Here is a 17,401-nt window from a genome sequence, read left to right as displayed (position 1 = left end):
TTCTGAGGTTGACGATAACACGTCAAGAGACGGATGGGGACCGGCGCCCCTGCGTGTGACACTGCCCCCACCTCAGCTGGAACACACAGGGCTCACCCCACCTGACTGCAGGGGCATGGAGCCTCCCCTCAGGCCTGCTCACCCTCGGGGCAGCACAGGGTCTCCAGTCCCAGGCGGGCCTTCCCCAGGGCCCCGGGCACAGTCGCAGCCTCTGGACAGCAGACACTCCTCCCTCTACCTCCTGCCACCAGACTGTCCTGTCCCAAGAGCCCACAGGGTCATGCACACTGTAAGGTAGGCCCGCTGGAGGCCCACAGGGCCTCCGCCACAGCCTGCCCTGACCCACCCTCACATGCTAAGGTGCGCGTGTCCCTGCCTTGGCCAATAGAGGCTGGAGGCAGGGCAGGGAGGTGAGGACTGCTATGGACCCAGCTGGACCTGCGCCCACATTTCCCAGGGCTCCGCTGAGTTCAGGGTGGGTGAGCCCTCCGGCTGCTTGCGTCCTCTGGCTGGCCATGTGGCTGGGCCAGGTGCTCTGGCTTCCTGGGCTCCCCCGTCCTCCCCCGTCTTCCCTCCACCCGCTGACAAAATGGGGAAGAGAGGGGACATGAACCGGGCAGGCTGAGCCCGGCAGGTCCAGAAAGTCCCACCCACACCCCAGCACACACCACGAGCCCTCCTCCACCGGGTGTCCTCTCTGGGGTCAGAGGTGAGGTCAATCCCACAGGCCTGGACGTCAGCTGGGGCCTGAGCCAGGCTTGCTCTTCTGTCCATGCCCTCCCTTCTGCCACACAGACTGTCTAGTGTTCAGGTGACACTCTTTTATCGTCTTCCTGTGACAGCAGCACATCTCCATTTCTGCTGTGCCACGGGCTGGATGGGTGGCTGCTGAGCGTGGAAAGACAGCTGCCCCTGTAGCTCGCCACCACGCAGCAGGGACACCTGGTTCCAGGAGGTGGCAGCTGCTTCTGTGAGCAGCGCGTGCGGCCAAGAACTGACCATCTCTGCACAGAAGCATCCACAGCTGTGGTCGGGAGCCCTGGGTGTTGTTCAGGGTCAGCTTGGAGCTCGCAGGTGACGCTCCTCACACCTTGGGAAGCACCTGTGTTGTGGCTCAGCATAAGGACACGCCCTTGCATTCTTAGGAAACGTCCAGATAAGACCACTGGTCACAGGCTCCAGGGACAGACTCCTCACCAGTGTCTGTTGCTGCAGTCAGTAGATCTGACTGCAATAGTGACCAAGGTGGTCTGGGGCATGGGACAAGGGCGTCCCCATCGTCACTGTTACAGCTGGTGCCTTCAGGCCAAGGTGTTCCTGGAACCAGTGTGGGCAACTCACTGTCCCCAAAGCTGTACCAGTCGTGGACAGGACAGTGGGTGTGGGGCCTGTTCCAGAGCAAACTTCTGACCAGTCTCAGTGCCCCCAGAGCTGTTCCACTGTCCCTAGTTCAGGAGGCAACAGGTACACAGGAGTCGCAGCTATGGACCAGGTGCCACCCTGCAGCAGTGACCCCTGAGGCTCATGGACAGAGGGCACACAGAGGGACCTGGCTGTGCCTAAATCCCAGCCATCCTGTCTGCACATCGGTCCCCAAGGCCAGCCTTCCCTCTCACAAACCCCAGACACCTCCAGCCAGGAAAGAAAGGGAGAATCGAGTACTCGTTGTGCCTGTCTCTGAGGCCTCGCACCTTAACAAGCAATGGACACTTTGGGCAAAACCCAACTGCAAGCTGTCCAGGCCCAGACCCATCGGTGCAGAACAGAGGACAGCTGGGCTTTAGGTCGGCAGGTCCAGGTCCATCTCCCAGCACAGCTGAGCCAGGAGGCCTGGGCGTTGCTCTCCCCCTCAGATTCCTTAATTCCTCAAATGACATAATGTGATGCACAGAGCCCAGGGTGGCTAGAGGGAGAGAAAAAGTCCTTCTCTGCAGGTCTTGCAGGGGCTCTGGGTTCCGTGCAGGGCTGGTCCCAGGGCTGGGGTCAGCGAGGCAGGGATGAAGACACCACCACCTTTCAACAGCACTGGCCAGCACAGGAGGGGGCTTCCCAGCCGAGGCACCAAAAAGTGCTTTTGGTTTTAAATAACCTACTGTGCACATGGGGCCGCAGTAGGAACGCAATAAAGGGCACTCACCTCTGCAAAGGGCCACAGGTGAAGAAAGTCAGTAAAGCCTGCTGGGGGAGGAGGAAGCACACTGTCCCCTCAACAAGAGTGGCCGGTGATGGCCCCAAAGGGCAGCACGCAGAGTAGCTGCTGCCCAACCCCAGCCAATGCCTGGGGCGTGTGGCCTCCACCCGTAGGTCCCCGTTGGTCGTGCTTCCCCACGCTCCCAGCCCAGGGCCCCGCTGGCTGTGCTGCAGGTGACTGCTGCCCCTCAGGGAAGTCCAGCTTTCCTCTTCCTTCAGTGCTGGCTGCAGCCCAGGGCCTCACACACTCAGCAAGCCTCTGCCTCGAGCCACACCCAGCCCAGAAGGCTGAACTTTTCAACTGTCAAATCAGTTTTCTTTTGTAGCCTCAGAGGTCCCCGCCTTCAGGAGACTGGTCCTGGACTGAGGTTAGGTAAACAATTTGCGTTTCTTCCCATGCTACATGGCTGCTGACCTCACGGGTCGGGCAGGGACTGTGCTCCCGCAGCCTGCATCCAGCCAGGCCCCTGCAAGCTCTCAGCTGTCTGCAGTCTGGCTCCTAAACTCCCTGTGATCCTGAGCAGGGAGCCAGCCTGTCCTGGTGCTCCCTCCCCAAGGCCTCGGAGCCACCTCCATCCTGCCTCCTGCCCCTCTGTGCAGCCACACGGCAGCATGGTCAGCTCTGGCTCTCCCAGGAAGCCCATCCCAGCTGGACCCAGACCCTGGGGCCTGTCTTGTTTGCAGCTGGATTCACTGAAAGGCAGCTGAGAAGCCCATTAGTGAAGCACCCAACAAAGTGCTCCCCAAGCACCATGCCATATGTGGTGCTGAGGACGCATGGCCAGAGCCCAGCACTGGCCAAGGGCAGCACGGAGGCCGCTCGGGCCTCCTGCAGTGCTGGGGGTGGGTGCTGTTGGCAGGTGCTATTGGCAGGGGTGACTTGTGCTACCATCTCTTCAGGGGTCTCAGTTGGTAATGAGGGCAGGTTGCTACTCATTTTAGAATGACCACTGGACCAGCAGGCAGGAGTGGCCAGAGCCAGTGGCCAACCATCCTACCCAGATGACCAAATTGCCATGACCCAGCCCCAGGGTACAGAAAGTGGCCTGTTCCAGAAGGTCTTTCTAAGCCTCCTAGTTGGGCCACTGTGGACTAGAAGCTGAACTAGAAGCTTGGCCATCTGCTGAATTCATTAAGTCCTAGGCTCCATCTAGTTCATTCCCGCTCAGCAGGAGCCCAGCACCCTGGGCAGATGAGCCACCTGGGTTCCCGAGCAGCTGCTTGGCCTCTTACCTGACACCGAGAGGAGGGGGCAGCAGCAGCCCTGCGAGGCCCGGGTGTGCTCACCAGGGCCTCCCAGAGGACCCTGTCCCCGTGGATCCTCCGCACAGGGCTGGCCCACCACAGAGCAGTGCTCCACACCAAGTGCTCCCGCAGGCACCCAGCTGCAGAACCACAAGCTGCCCAAGCCACTCACGAGCTGCTTGGCCCATTCCCACCAAGACCCAGGGAGGGGGTGGGCCCTTGAGAAGAGCTGGGCGCCGGGCAGTGGGGCAGGCTCAGGAGCCGTCCCATCAGGAGGAGCCTGAGGCCCTGCACTGGCACTTCACAGAAGACCAAGGCTGTCACGGCCCCCTCTCCACTCCCCAGGACAGCTCTGGCCCCAGCAGAGGCCACGAGGCTTGGTAACTATGCGCCTCGACCCCTCCCCCACCCCATAAAGCAGGTGCCACCGCCATCCCACAGAGGAGCAAAGTGCCGGAGGCCAGCGATCATCCCAGGCTCTGGGAGTTCCGGGGTAGGGCGGCAGCCACAGGGACGCAGGACTTCCCAGGACACAACAGCAAGGGAATTAGGGGCAAAAAAGTAGATTTCAAAACAAGCAAGTACCTGGCTGTTGTTTCTTGCTTCGAAGTCACTGCTCTGGGACCTCCTCTCTCGAATTAACTTCTGGTGACTCTCTTGGAGCAAGTAGCACACCAGCCACTTGTACGCAGCCAGGGGGGCTTCACAACAGGAAAGAGAGGAGATCAGCAACAGAGCCCTCAGCAGCTGCCCGTGCCCACCCCGGGACAGATGGACAGGGCCGGCTGCAGGACACGATCTAGCACGTCTCGCACTGAGTGGGGACTGGCAGCAGGCAGCTCCTGCCACCCGTCAGCAACAGCTCTGTGTCCTGAAGGTGAGGGTCTTGGGTCCCGTGCACCTCTAAAGTCACTGGCAGATTCCGGAAAGCCATGCTCCTGCCAGTCCAGGAGAGCCGGAGGGCCAAAGGTCACCATATAAGGCTTCCCTGGACCCACATGAGGCCAGGGCCAGACTTGGGGTTTGTGACCACGCGTACGTGGGACACGTGCTTGCAGCCAGTGGTTTTATTGCAGTTTCTCCTCCAGAAAACACTTCCACTTTGCTGGGTCTCGCACGGTTAAGCAGGAAAGCACAGGACGCAGCTTGGCAGGCTTGCTGGGGCGGGTGTGCCGGGAGGGCCCAGCGCTCCTGCTCTCACTGCCCAGGAACGGGGAGAGGCAGGCAGAGCCGGCAGGTAGGGGAAGCTGAGCCCTGCATTCCAGTTTCACAAGGCCTGACGACTGGGGGAAAGAGCTCTGGTGGCTGAAGGAACTACCATGGTGAGGGCACTTTCTAGTGCTTTCTGTGGCAACACTTGGGAAGCTCAGACATAGATCTTCACGTGACCCCATTTACTATTAGCACATTAAAAAGGCAGATTGATAACGGAAAGATCTGTTGCTGTCAGAACAGCTGTATCAGCAGGTGATGGCGGGGAATATGGCAGCTACTCTGGGCTGCATTTCCTGGATCACAATGACGACGATGACAATGGGTCACTCTGCAGCGCGGCCTCCTGCAGGTGCTGCCCCGGCGCTGGTTCTCTGCTGCAGGCCCTCTTGGGAGCTCCGCAGGCTGGGGGCTGAGGAGGGCGTGCCGGGCGCCGGCAGTTGCCTTGCTCTGGCTGACAAGGGGCCTGGTGGCTGGGATGCCCTGCTCCTGTCCTCCTGGGGAGGAGGCTGGTGGCTCTTTATCCTGGGGATCCAGGGCCCTCGAGGATGCTCATCCTCTGGCCTCCTGTGTACAAAGCCCAGTGCCACCCCACAGTCCTCCAGAAAGCCTCAGCGGACGGGAACCATTAAGTCTGCAGCAGCGCAGTGTGTGCCTGAGCACCGGGGACACCAGGGGCTCAGGACACACAGCAGGCAGAGGCCAGAGCACAGAGGCCTCTCCCATGGCCTCCCGGGGAGGAAGAGGTCTGGTGGCGGGAAGGGCACTTTCCTTTTACCCTGGAGCCAGCACCTCCGAGCCACAGGCACAGAAAGATGGCCCAAGAACAAGTCATTAAAGATAAAAGCAAATGCCCATGCCGCACCCAGGACCCCCCACTGCCCGGCACCCTAGCTAGCCACCAGAGACCCCCGTGGCCCAGCATTGTCTGGGGTAAGACAGAAAACAAGAGAGCCAGGAAACCTCCTGCCCATGACCAGGGGGAAGGGACACACCTGCAGAGTCCAGCCAGTCAGCTTGGTGGGTGCCTGTGAGCCTCTGGCCGAGGATGCTGGGGTGGGCCTCCAGAAAGTCCACGGTCTGCAGCGGGCTTCTGAAGCGAGCTCCGTCTAGGGCACACACTCCGTGACTTTGGTGAAAGGAACCCCCAAGCCCGCCCTGAAGACACAGCAACCCCCGCCCAGCTCAGCGGTCACGCTGCGTGGCCCCTGCAGCGTGAGGCCCCCTCCACCTGGCCCGCAGTGCTCCAGGAGGCCCAGCAGGTAGCTGCTCGTCTGCTGCAGAAGGACGTTGTTGTCACCTTCGTACGTGCAGTTCGGGTCGTTGTCATTCCTGAGGTCACCCAGGCGGTTGACTGTGACAGAGCCACAGGATCTGCATCATTCACCACGCTCACCTGAGACGCCACCGCCACCCATAGGGGTGAGGAGCCCCATGTCCCCTGAACTGCCCCTGCGTCTCCGGCACTGACTCGAGACCCAGAGGTGCCCTGGGAGGGCACGGGAGGGGTGCAGGGCTACTGGCTGCTGGACCAGGGCTGTGGAGGGGGTGCAGGACCACTGGCCGCTGGACCAGGGCTGTGGGGGGCTTCAGACAGCAGCTGGGGCCTCCCTGCGGCCCAGGCCTCTGCACCTGGTAGCGCCTCCCAGCAGCATGGGGACCGGCCTGCCCACGGTCTCCACAGCGGGTCTCCAGGGAGCTGGTTCCAGGGCTGTCCTTCCTCCTACGGCTGGACGGACCTTTCTTTTCAGCGAGAAACCTCAGCTGTCAGAAACGGTCAGTCTCACGGCTCCGTATAAGGCACTCTCCAGGCCCTCACCCACCTGGTCTCCCTCCTGAGATAGGGACTTTACAAGCACGAGGCTGCCCCCGAGGAGCCCAGCCTGCAAGCAGGGCGCCCGTGGCCACACCCACACGCTGTACGGACGGACGGAGGCAGCCACAGGCTGAAAGGTGCCCCACTGCAGGAGGCTTGTGGTCACCTCTGGTCATTTTTCAAGACACTGATTAATACCTTAAACCTAGAGTGGGTGTTTACATTTGTCTCTGTTGACTTTGGTCTTACTGGTCTGGCCCAGTGTTTAAATAAGTTAAAAACCTTGATTCAGTCACTTTTGTTGTCTCCGGTATTACATGATTCAATTTCCTTATTCTACTTAAAACGGGAACAAAGTGGGGCCGGGGATGGGGTGCAGTGGTAGAGCGCTTGCCTAGCATGTGTGAGGCACTGGGTTCGATTGTTAGCACCACATACAAATAGAGAAAATAAAGGTCCATTGTCAACTAAAAAATATTTTTTAAAAAATGGGACAAAGCTAAACTATTTGTTTCCAGGAACTTCATCCAGAGGAAGAAAACACACCTATGTGTAAATCTGTACCTCCATGGTCCCCGCACTCTAGTGCATATCAGGGACAGCGTGCAGGCACTGAGGGCATGCTGATGTCCAGCGGTGCTGGAGAGGCTCAGTTGGAGCAGCAGGGACAGCCAGCCACTCAGGGGCACGGCCATTCCGGGTCCTTGCTGCACCCTTCACCAGCTGGCAAGAGCCTGCAGAACCTCCCCAGGCTGAGAAAGGGAACAGCTTTGCAGCTGAGCTGTGGGGCGAGTCTGCGGCCTTCTGGGAGAGCTGGTTTTGAAGATTTTCCCACAGGAAAATTGAAGATTTTCCCACAGGAAGCTGTGCAGATAAGCTGCAAATGATGACACTAACAACTGCCGGGGACGATGGCGCTCGCCTGTGATCCCAGCAGTGAAGGAGGCTGAGGCAGGACGAGTCCAAGTTCAAGATCAGCCTCAGCAACTTAGCGAGGCCTTGTCTCAAAAGATGAAAAGGGCTGGGGTGTAGCTTGATGTAGAGCACCCGGCTCTGATCCTCAGTACAAAAATAAGAAGATAAAATGGAAGTAACAGTGACTCCAACGCGGACAGCCATGGGAGCAGGGAGCAGGGAGCAGCGCTGGGCTGGAGCCCAGCCAGACCCCCACTGACATGCCACGTGAATTCACTCACTCAATCCCAGGAACCCACACCACAGGCAGACCTGAGAGCCCGAGCACCATGGGCTAAACCGCCTCCAGTGGACATCAGTGAGGGCTGGTCTGGCCTCGGGGGAGCTGGCTGACCCTCTCAGCCTCATGTCAGCTACCTGAGGACCCGCCAACACCAATGGAGCACTTTCCTTTCTAGGCATGAGCACTCGTACCAGTTTCCTACCGAGTCATTGACCAAAAGCTTGCCTGCTCCCTGCCTGGCCCCTGGGGCCTCACATACCCCACATGCTGCCTCATTGTCCAAGAAGGCAGAGGGCGCAGTCTGGGGCAGAGGTCAGCAAACCACACCGGGCATGGTTCATGGCCAGCCTATGAATGCATGGTTTCTGTCGGGGCTGCTCGGGCCACTCAACATTGCCAGGGCAGTGTGGAGATGGCCACAGGAAGCCTGGGAGGACTGGGTGCCTGGGGCTGGGTGCCTAGATGCCAGGGAATTCCATTCACAAGCACAGGCAGTGGCTGGGCTTGGCCCATGGGCTGCAGCGTGCTGACCCCTGGCCTAGCATCAAACAGCAGGGATAAGGGAAGAGACCACCGCGCGCTTCTCCAGAACCTACTGGCCAGATAGCCGTGTCCACCGCAGGCCTCCCGGCACTCCTGGATTCCTTGCTGGGCAGTCCATGAGGCCAGAGGCTTGCCGGCCGATGCCAGAGCGTGGATCTCGCGCCCGAGCTCTGCCTTTGGGTGGGGAATCCAATGAGAATGGGTGAAAAGACCCTGAGAGTGCAGGTCAGACCCCAGCGTCAGCAACAGCATCAAGGACAAAGGACCGCATCCCCTGCTCTAGTCCAAGACCCCTGCGATTCAGAGGAGACCCAAGCTTAATTAAGGACAGGGAGGGACGCACCCAGGAGTGGACATGGCATTGATAAATGGACCATGCTCTGGGCAGCAGACAGGCCTCAGGGCCACGGGGTGGGCAGCGGGAGCCCAGCAGAGGAGTGACGGCTGCCTCGGCTCTCGGAAAGCCCACGGAGCCCAGTCAAGCGGGGAGCCAAGAAGGTGCTCTCGCCAGAGGGCCACAAAGCAAGGGAGGGAACCCGCACAACACCAGAGACACGCCTCCCTCCAAGGGGACAAGGGCCTGGATGGGAGCTCACGGCTGGGGCTGGCGGAAAAGCCGTGACCACAGACAGCGCCCGGCAGGGCTCTCCCCGGCAGAATGCTCCCTGCCTCGCACCCAACCCCGCACACATCCCCTGAGTCCCGCTGCTCTACTTGATATTCAGGAAACAACTGAGAGAGAGAGAGAGAGAGAGAGAGAGAGGGAGAGAGAGAGGGAGGGAGGCAGGGAGGGAGGGAGAGGGAGGGAGGGAGAGCTGCTAAAGAAAATGACCCACTTTCCGAGGGTTTTCAAGTTCAAATGAGGGCAACTTCGAGCTTGTACGGTGTCTGTCTGGGCTAAAGAAGAATAAGCCTGGTGTGTCATGCGCCACTGACACCGCAGAGCCAGGACTCGTGCCAGGGAAAAGCCTGCTAGGCCCTCCACCTGTCCCAGTGCCCAGGGGACTCCAGCCGCTCACTCCGCATTTACACCCCACATTCCACGGCATGCAACCAACGCGGAGGGGCTTTCAGAACCCGGAGCCCGACCCCGGCTGCAGCGGTCCTCGTCTGTTTCCAGGGGCACTCATCTGGACTCAGTCTCACTCCACTCAGGCGCGGAAGCCAGTCTGTGCAGGAGAACCGGGACGGGCCGCCTGACGTCGAGCTGATCTCAGTGGACCTGCACGCCTCTCCTGCACAGATCCTCAACTGTCAACTCGACTCCCGTCAGCAGGACTCAGCCTTTGTACGTTGTTTATGAAAGGATCAGAACCACGAAATCCGCCGAGGGGCTGGGAACGGGGATTTTGCAAAACCATCACATTCTCAAAAGGAGAACAAGAGCTGAACTCAGGCGGGAATTAGGAGTTGTGTCAGCACATGCTTGAGAAGCCAGGGCGTGCACGCAGCCCAGACAGCTGCAGTCGCAGCACGAGCCAGGTCCTGAGCAGCTGGCACGGCCGAGGGACACGTCGTGGGCCATGTGCTCACAAATCAATACACTGACTGTTTAGGGATCATGGCTGGGGTGCGGCTCAGTGGTGGAAGCCTTTCTCACTGACGGCCCTAGGTTCCACCCTCAGACAAGACAGGAACGGAGAGTGAGACAGGAAGGGGTCACGGAGGGAGGGGCAGGAGAAGACTTTCAAATCAGCAGATCTGGGCTGCTGGACCTCAGCAACCCGAACACTGTACGCTAAGCAGAGTGTGGACGCCTCACCTGCCTGGGCCCGTGGTCCCCCCGCATCAGGCCTCGCTGCAGCTGCATCAGGTCCAGGAAGAGCGATCTGGAGAAGTGGTCCAAGGCATAGGCAGCCGCCAGGTAGGGGAGCAAGCGCCATTGCTACAAGAAACCAGACATGGCCCGCCTCCTCCTGAGAGGCCAGCCACTGCCCATCCAGTGACCTCAGGCCCCCGGGAAGTCCACTTGTGAACTGAGAGGACACTGCCTGGTGCACAGGCTGGCTGGGCCCCAGCCTGGGCTTCCTAGGCCTGGGGCAGGTGACACAGTCACATGGTCAGGAAACTAGGCTCAAGGGCAGAGAGCGTGGGCTTTTCACCTGTGCACATCAGCAAAGGACGGGGACAGGTGAAGGGAACCCAGCCAACTGCCACCACCAGGGTCCCATATTTGCCAGGCACCAAAGGCTGCGCCGGCTGCCTCCGCGTACAAACTTATCCAATCCCTGAGACCCGGGAAGAGTGTCACCAGCAGCACCACACAGACCCAATACTGGGCACGGGGCCGGGGCACTGGCCCAGGCCCTGCCTCCCGTCAGGGTGGGGCTGGGTTTGTGGCTGAGCTGCCCTGGGCTCCTGACCTGCAGCTGGAGGAGGGGGCCGGGGTGGGCAGGCCGTGGGCTGCCCAGGTGCGGACAGCACCCTACTCCCCTCGGCATGGAGGCACCTCAGCCTCAGTGCACGGAAAGGTGCGCAGTAGTCACATCCCGCAGACTCACTGGACACACCTGCTCATGCACAGCTTGGCCCCCAGCCTGACCAGAGCTACCCACCGAGCTCTGAGCCTCACTCTCTAATCCTCGGTCCCCACCTGTGTCGTGGGGATCACAAGGCGACTGCCTGGCTGCGAAGGCCCGCCGCACAGCCCCAGGTCCAGCAAGGCAGGGGCCTCTGCCTCAGGAGCCGGCATATGGGAGGGGTCAGCTCCCCGGCTGTGCCTACCTGGACTGCTGCCTGGGTGTCTCTCCTGAGCCCTAAAAGCCACCACAGGGGACAGGGCTCCACACTCACCTGTTGCTTCTGACAATCATTCCCGGGGAATCATGTCTCAGGGAAGGAATGGATGACAGGTGGACAGGCAGCCCACCACCTGCCACAGCTGTGGGACCTCACGGCCACATCAGGTGAGCATGCCTGCCCTGGCCCCTGCTGTGGCCATTCTACACACAGTTCTTTGAACTACAAGCCACCCCGGGACACACAGGGCCTCGCTGCCTGCGGCCACACCCCTTGCCTGTCCCCTTACTGCTGACGGCTCAGACCGGCTCCCAGGAGCCCAGAGAAGAGGCGCCGGGGCAGCAGGGAGCAGGAAGCCCACACCTGCAGCTGGTACTCCAGCACGGGGACCTCCTCCTCCTCCGTGGGTCCAAACTGACACCGAGTGGCCGAGAAGCGGAGCGCGATGGACACGGCCAGCTTCAGGTTCACCACCGACATGCCGATGATGGACACCCGGCCCGAGGACAGGCTGCCCAGCGACGCTCCGAAGCGCTGCCTGGTGTCCTGAGGAAGAGAAGCAGGCACTGCGCGTGGGCCAAAGACGAAGGTGACCTTTCCTTCCCCTGAGCCCCGGGGCACCCAGAGCCAGCCTCCAGGCACAGACGGCGGCTGGGCCCGCGGACGGCAGCTGCCACCAGTGAACCATGGGCGGAGGAGGGGACCCCAGCTGCGGGAGGAAGGGGCGCTCCAGGAGGAGGGAACGGCAGGCCACAGCTCTGCAGGAGCCCTCCTTAGGGACCAGGCCCTGTGTGCACCGGGCGGTAGGCAGCAATGGCCTGGGCGGCTGGGGGCAGCAGGGTGCCCACAGTCTGGGAGTGTGTCTCTGGCCCGACATTCTGCTGAGAAAATAGGTTCCTTTTATCCCCAACCCTGTCCGAGGACCCAATCTAAGGGGCTAACAGATGCCCATGTTCTGTGTCCCTGTGGAGTGGGTGGGTCTCAGAGCACCTCCAGTTTTCACCCTCTGGTCGCGTCTCCTCCTGCCATAAGCAGTCAGGGTCCCTGGTGGGGCTGTGACACGTCCAGTGCACAGCCTCCCAAGGCCCTGTCCCCTCCCACCTGGCTGCTGTTACCCCAGGTGTCGAGTCATCTTCCAAAACGCTGTGGATTGGGGAGACGCACCCCAGTGCCAGTTCTGCTGGCGTGGGAACACGTGCTCACAGTCACTTCCCCCCGTGCTGCCTTGAGAATCCCAAGTTCAGGTGACTTCTGCTCACTGCCATCGGACCTGAGGGCTCCAGGACTTTCCTCTGAAGTCCCCCAGCTCCTCTCCTGCTCCTGCCCGGCCGGCATCTGCTCCCCTGGGAGCATGAGGTCCTCCACCCAAGGACCCCGTCCTGTCCGTCTGCAGACTGCTCGTCCACACTTGGCCTCCCCAGGGCCTCCGCAGCCCCTCCCGCTCCCAGTGGGCATCAGGTGCCGCCTGGCCCTCGGGCTGTCCTGTGGCCTCCAGAGCTCCTTCTCCAGGCCCCCGGCTTCATGTCAGGGTGATGTTTTCACAGCTCAAGGTCACATGCTCCGTGGCTTCCAGCCTCAGGGTGCTCCATCTTTCCTTGTGTGTCCCTTACCCTCTTCTCACTGCCAGGTGACACTGGTGTCCCCAGAGTGCCTTTCTGATGCCCATCCTTGGGCTCAGTGGTCTTGGCCGAGACTCACAGCCCTGAGGCTTCACCTCAGCCCAGGGCCACCTCCCCTCAGGCCACAGGTCTCTGGGGAGGGGTGGCGGGTCCTGGACGCAGAGAACCCTGCTGGTTGCCAAGTGTGGAGCTCTCCAGCGGCCTCTTCCTGTGGACCCTCAGGTGACAGCGCTGGGGAGAATCCCCCAACTGGAACCCCATGGGCGTGGACGCCCCAAATCAGCCTGAGCCTGCTGCCAGGCCGGGCTCACCCTGCAGCCGGCACCGTGCGACCAAGTCTCTGCCCTGGCTGGGGACACAGAACCCAAGCTAAGGAGGCGTGCCCAGGGCCTCCAGTGGCAGGGCCTTGCTCAGGGCTTTGGCAGGCCCTGCAGGGGAGGCGCCCGGGGAGCACTGGCCACAAATGCCCTGCAGAATCCTCCTACCTTGAAGGGGGTGACGTAGGTGCCCTCAGGGGTGACATCCCCCGTCCTGTTCAGGAGGTCCTCGCGAGGAATCCTGACCTTGTGGAACATGGCGAATCTGTGGGGCAGAAAGGGCGGCTTCTGTTAGGGGTGGCCCTGGGCTCCCTCCTGTCCCCAGAGGGCAGCACAAAGGTGCCACAACCCCAAGGACAAGGCGTGGTAGCCTGCACATGGGGGAACATACAGCCAGGACCCCGCCCCATGGGACAAAGGTGTTCCTGGAGGACGCGCAGGGCATGGGGCAGCGCAGCACCTGGGCTGCTGGCAGGACGGCAGCTGGCCCTGAGGGCGGCCGCTCTGACTCTCCTCATGTGTCACCCACAAGCCTGAGCCCTGGGTGCAACGAGCGCGACGGAGGCTTCAAACCCGCAAGACACAGCAAAGAGCTGTGTGGCCACCTCGTCCACACTCGCCTCCTCTGGCCTCTGCAGCCCCTCCCGCTCCCCAAGGGCAGCCGGGGGTTCCTGGTGTGGCCGGGGAACCCAAAGGAGGTGACCTGTCCCTTCTGAGTGCTGAGAGATGATCACGTGGTCACCTTTATGGTTGAGCATGAGTTAAACACTGAAGATGTTGTGATGGTCGTCAGGTCAGGGAACCCCTTTGGCAACAGCTTAGGCGACACGGTACGTCAAGGGATGTGCGTTCTGCACACCGTCCCCAAATCAAAACCCCAAACACCAGCCAGACACGTCGGTGGTTCCTCAAGCCACCCAGCCAGTGACTAAGATCACTCACAATGTCAGAGAGGACAGCTCTTGTGAAACCAAAGAAGACCTCATTAGTGGTGAACAGCTGTCCCAGCTGGGGTCAAGAGATGGGGGACAGCCTGCTGGACAAGGAAGGTGTTCCTTTCCCAACACCTGTCCTCCTTGAAACCTGGCTTGTGGACGTCCCCTCTCAGTCCACCCTAGCCGTTTCCATCAAACACCAGCAGGAACAGAGACGCTCTGACACTGCCACAGCCTGGTGAGCCCAGCCCACACCCACTCCCCAGTTGCCTGCACCCCGTATGCAGGGTGACCCTCACCTGACCTAGCCTCTCCAGCAGCCGGGTCTACCAACTCAAGACACCTGGACCCCCCAGGCTCTCTCCTGGCCTGGGCCCTCCCTGCCTTTCCTGGGCAGCCTCTGGTGCTCCTCAGAGGGCAGCTGGGCTGCAACCCCCTCCAGGAAGCCCGTCACGGCTCCCCACCCCACAGAGGTGGGTAAGGCATCCTCTGCCCAGGACACCACAGGTGACCCTGTTCTGTGCAGGTCCTGCCTCTTCACCCCTTTCAAGATCATTTATTGTGGAAAAAGTGGTGGCAGTGAGCAGGTGAGCCTTGGCCACTCACGGGAGTCCCCAAGGTGTGTGGCTGCTAGAAATCCAGGCGACCCTCGGCCGTGTGGCTCAGCGCCAGGAACAGCCCTAAAGCAGAGAAAAGCAGGACCACAGAGGCAGGGCTGCATCTGGGCCGCGGGCGCCCTCTGCTAGGCAAGCCCGCCGCTGGCCGAGGGAAAAGGGCAGCTGAGCCAGGCTGGTGTGGGAAGCTGGGCGCTCCCCAGCTCCACGGCCTCCTGCGGCCAGCGTGTGGGCAGACACCACGGGCCCCACAGCAGGGACTCTGCTTCAGAGGAGCTCTTGGCTTCTCAGGCTGACCCCCCTGCCCACAGGGACTCGGGAGAGGGGCGTTCCTGGCCATCAGAAGAGCCTGGCCATGTCCACGTGTCTCCTGAAGCGGTCTCACCGGTGCTGCGGGGGCACCGTCCACCTAGAGACCATTCTTTCTCCAGAAGCAGGAGATTCAGGGGAGCCAAGGGCAGGTCGTTCTGTGTGCTCCCAAATGATGCTGGTTTGTAAGGTCAGTGGATGGTCAGAGAAGCCCTGCGGTGGCCGAGCTGCTGGCCATGCACACCTGCACTCTCAACAGAGAAGTGACGAGACCCGCTTTTCTCAAGCTGTGACAAAACCTGCTGTGACCAAGCAGAGATCAGAGACCCTCCCAGCCCAGCCCCCGACTTCTGGGGAGGGAAAGATGAAAGGAGGTCTCTCCAGGCGGGTATCTGGCGACCACCTGGCTCACCTCCTCCTGGAGTCCCAGGTCACCCACTGTGGCAGCTGCTGGGAGTGGGCCAGCCGAGCCACACGGCAGGGCAGGACTGCTCCCCTGCACACAGGACCCAGGCTCCCACAGGAGCCTCCAGGACTCGGGGACCCCCTCTCCCTGTGCCCTCTCTCGGGCCGGGCTCACCTGGAGCCAGTTCTGGGTCCTGTGTGCGGGGGAGGGAGGCACTGACACAGTTAGGGCCAAGAGCCCTCTCCTGGCTCCTCCTGGAGACCACACAAGGGCCCTGACATGGGGACACACCACTGCACGGATGAGGACCCTGGCCAAGAAAGTCAGCTGAGGTGGCACAGAGCTCATGCTCTCGATGTTCCACAACTGAGGTTCTTGTCCCTCAGTGACAAGACTTCCGGGGCCTCCGCAAGCTGGCTGTGCACCCTGGAGCCTCACACTGTGCTGTCCCCAGTCACCTGGCCACCTCCTGCTAAGCGCAGGGCCTCTACCTGGACCTCAAGCTTTCACTAAAGACTTCTCGGGCTGCTCCCCAGCCAACGTCTGCACATCCACCTGAGCGCTCGGAACCCCCCACACCTGCATCAACCCTGCTTCACACCTGTGCTGGAAGGCGGCAGAGACCCCCATGTGCTCACCATCTTCCACCCAGCACTAAGCCAGTTCCTGCCCCAGCAAGACCCACTGAGTAGGTTTCTGTGAGTGTATCAAACAGATCAACCAGCAAACCTCCTCCGAATTGCACAGGATCACCAGGAGCAAGCCCAGAGCGAGGCACAACTGTGGACCAGGTTCTAGGGTTCTGAGCAGGGTGCTGAGGCTGAGTCCCGAGGACCTGGCTGCAAGGAGGTGGCCTGGCACCCAGCTTAGCCCAGGCTGAGGCCCCCAGATGGAGGGAAGGGGCTGGGCCTGGCCTGAGGCCTGGGAGCGCCACCTGCTGGAGGGGACAGCTGTTCGCAGGGAGGCAGGCAAGGGTCCCTACTGCCTAGAACGGCCCACGGGAGCCTCCAGGCAAGGGCAGCTCTGAGGCTCCTGCAAAAGCCCAGCTCAAGTGAGGGTTCCTGGAGGGGCAGCTCTGTGACCGCCAAGCCCAGCCCGACACTCACCCATTGTCCAGCCCGTTCTGCCCAAGCTTCTTCCCTATGTCGCCAACCATCACCCCTGGCATGGGAAGAAGGGTCTTTGGGTCCCGAATCTGTGAAGTCATGGAGAGCAACAAATGGTGCTTGTTAGGATCACAGGAAAAGCAAAACGAGTGTGGCCAGACCCGTGGCTGAGCTAGGGGCCACTCTGCGCAGCTGTGGGTCGCGCCATCTCCTCTGGGAGCGTCAGGCCCAGGGGCTGCCCTGGACCTGGGAACTGGCGTCATGTGGAAACAGGGTCTGTGCAGATGCCTTGAAGGCTGGTCTCGAGACAAGGTCACCCCAAACACCTGGTGGCTCTAAATTCAAGGACAAGGATCCTTACAAGGGACCAGGGAAACATATAATCAGGAAGCCACGTGACTGGGGTGAAGGCAGAGACTGGAGAGAGGTGGCCATGGGCCAAGGATGCCCAGAGCTGCCAGGAGCTGGGAGAGGCAGGGAGGGGCCACCCCACAGCCTCAGAGGGAGCCGCTGCTGCATCTGGACTTCAGACATTCAGCTCCCGAAATGCAACCAGAGTGCCCAGCCCCCAGCCTGCAGCCTACGGAACTGAGAAGGCGGCTGTCCGCTGTGGTGAGGCCGGTGGCCACAGGGCTCTGTGGGGGCAGCTGCAGGGCCGGAGTCAGGGCTGACGGTGCGTGCTACTTGAATGCCATCTGGAGGTCCTGCCACAGCAGGGTTCCAAAAGAATGACAACATGGCGGCACGTGTATGCGGTGAGAGGGATGGTCGAGATTTGTGGCAACTCTCCACTCACCAAGACGGGTTTCCAAAGGCCCACTTATCTAAAAACATGCAGAGCCAGCGGGCTGACCAGCCCTCACCCCTGCTCCGTGAACAGGACACGGTTTCATTCCATGAGAATGTTAGCGCGGGGACTTCTGGTGGCAAAGGAGCGGCCACCACCCGTCCCTCCAGAGCTCGGAGGCCGCGTCTGGAGATATGTGGTTGTCCCAGCTAAGGGGCAGCACTGGCGTCCTGTGGTGGAGGCCAAGGCTGTTAAACACCCTAGAGGGCCCGGACGGCCACAGGACCGCTGTCTACTGAGGCGGGGAGGAACCCCGATGGCAGGGCGGAGCTCCGGCAGAGAGTGCTCAGCACAGAAGAGAGAAG

The 17,401-nt window shown here is 61.2% G+C and overlaps 1 protein-coding gene across 2 annotated transcripts in view; it reads right to left on the bottom strand.

Annotated features, from left to right (window-relative positions):
• Window positions 1-17,401, bottom strand: part of ACOX3 (acyl-CoA oxidase 3, pristanoyl) — a 37,829-nt gene that overhangs the window by 7,462 nt on the left and 12,966 nt on the right. For both annotated transcript variants that reach the window (XM_081303737.1, XM_081303736.1), the window contains exons 7-14: window positions 16,250-16,338; window positions 13,048-13,144; window positions 11,307-11,489; window positions 9,967-10,089; window positions 8,258-8,378; window positions 5,879-6,001; window positions 5,643-5,756; window positions 4,021-4,136 (exon numbers count right to left, since the gene is read on the bottom strand). In XM_081303737.1, the coding sequence (XP_081159863.1) occupies window positions 4,021-4,136; window positions 5,643-5,756; window positions 5,879-6,001; window positions 8,258-8,378; window positions 9,967-10,089; window positions 11,307-11,489; window positions 13,048-13,144; window positions 16,250-16,338 (966 nt within the window). The remainder of the gene's footprint in view (window positions 1-4,020; window positions 4,137-5,642; window positions 5,757-5,878; window positions 6,002-8,257; window positions 8,379-9,966; window positions 10,090-11,306; window positions 11,490-13,047; window positions 13,145-16,249; window positions 16,339-17,401) is intronic.

This window comes from Spermophilus citellus (genome assembly GCF_964194105.1).
Source record: "Spermophilus citellus genome assembly, chromosome: 8".
Lineage (NCBI taxonomy): Eukaryota > Metazoa > Chordata > Mammalia > Rodentia > Sciuridae > Spermophilus > Spermophilus citellus.
The sequence above is the reverse complement of the archived record's forward strand: the minus strand, read 5'-3'. Positions and strand labels throughout refer to the sequence as shown.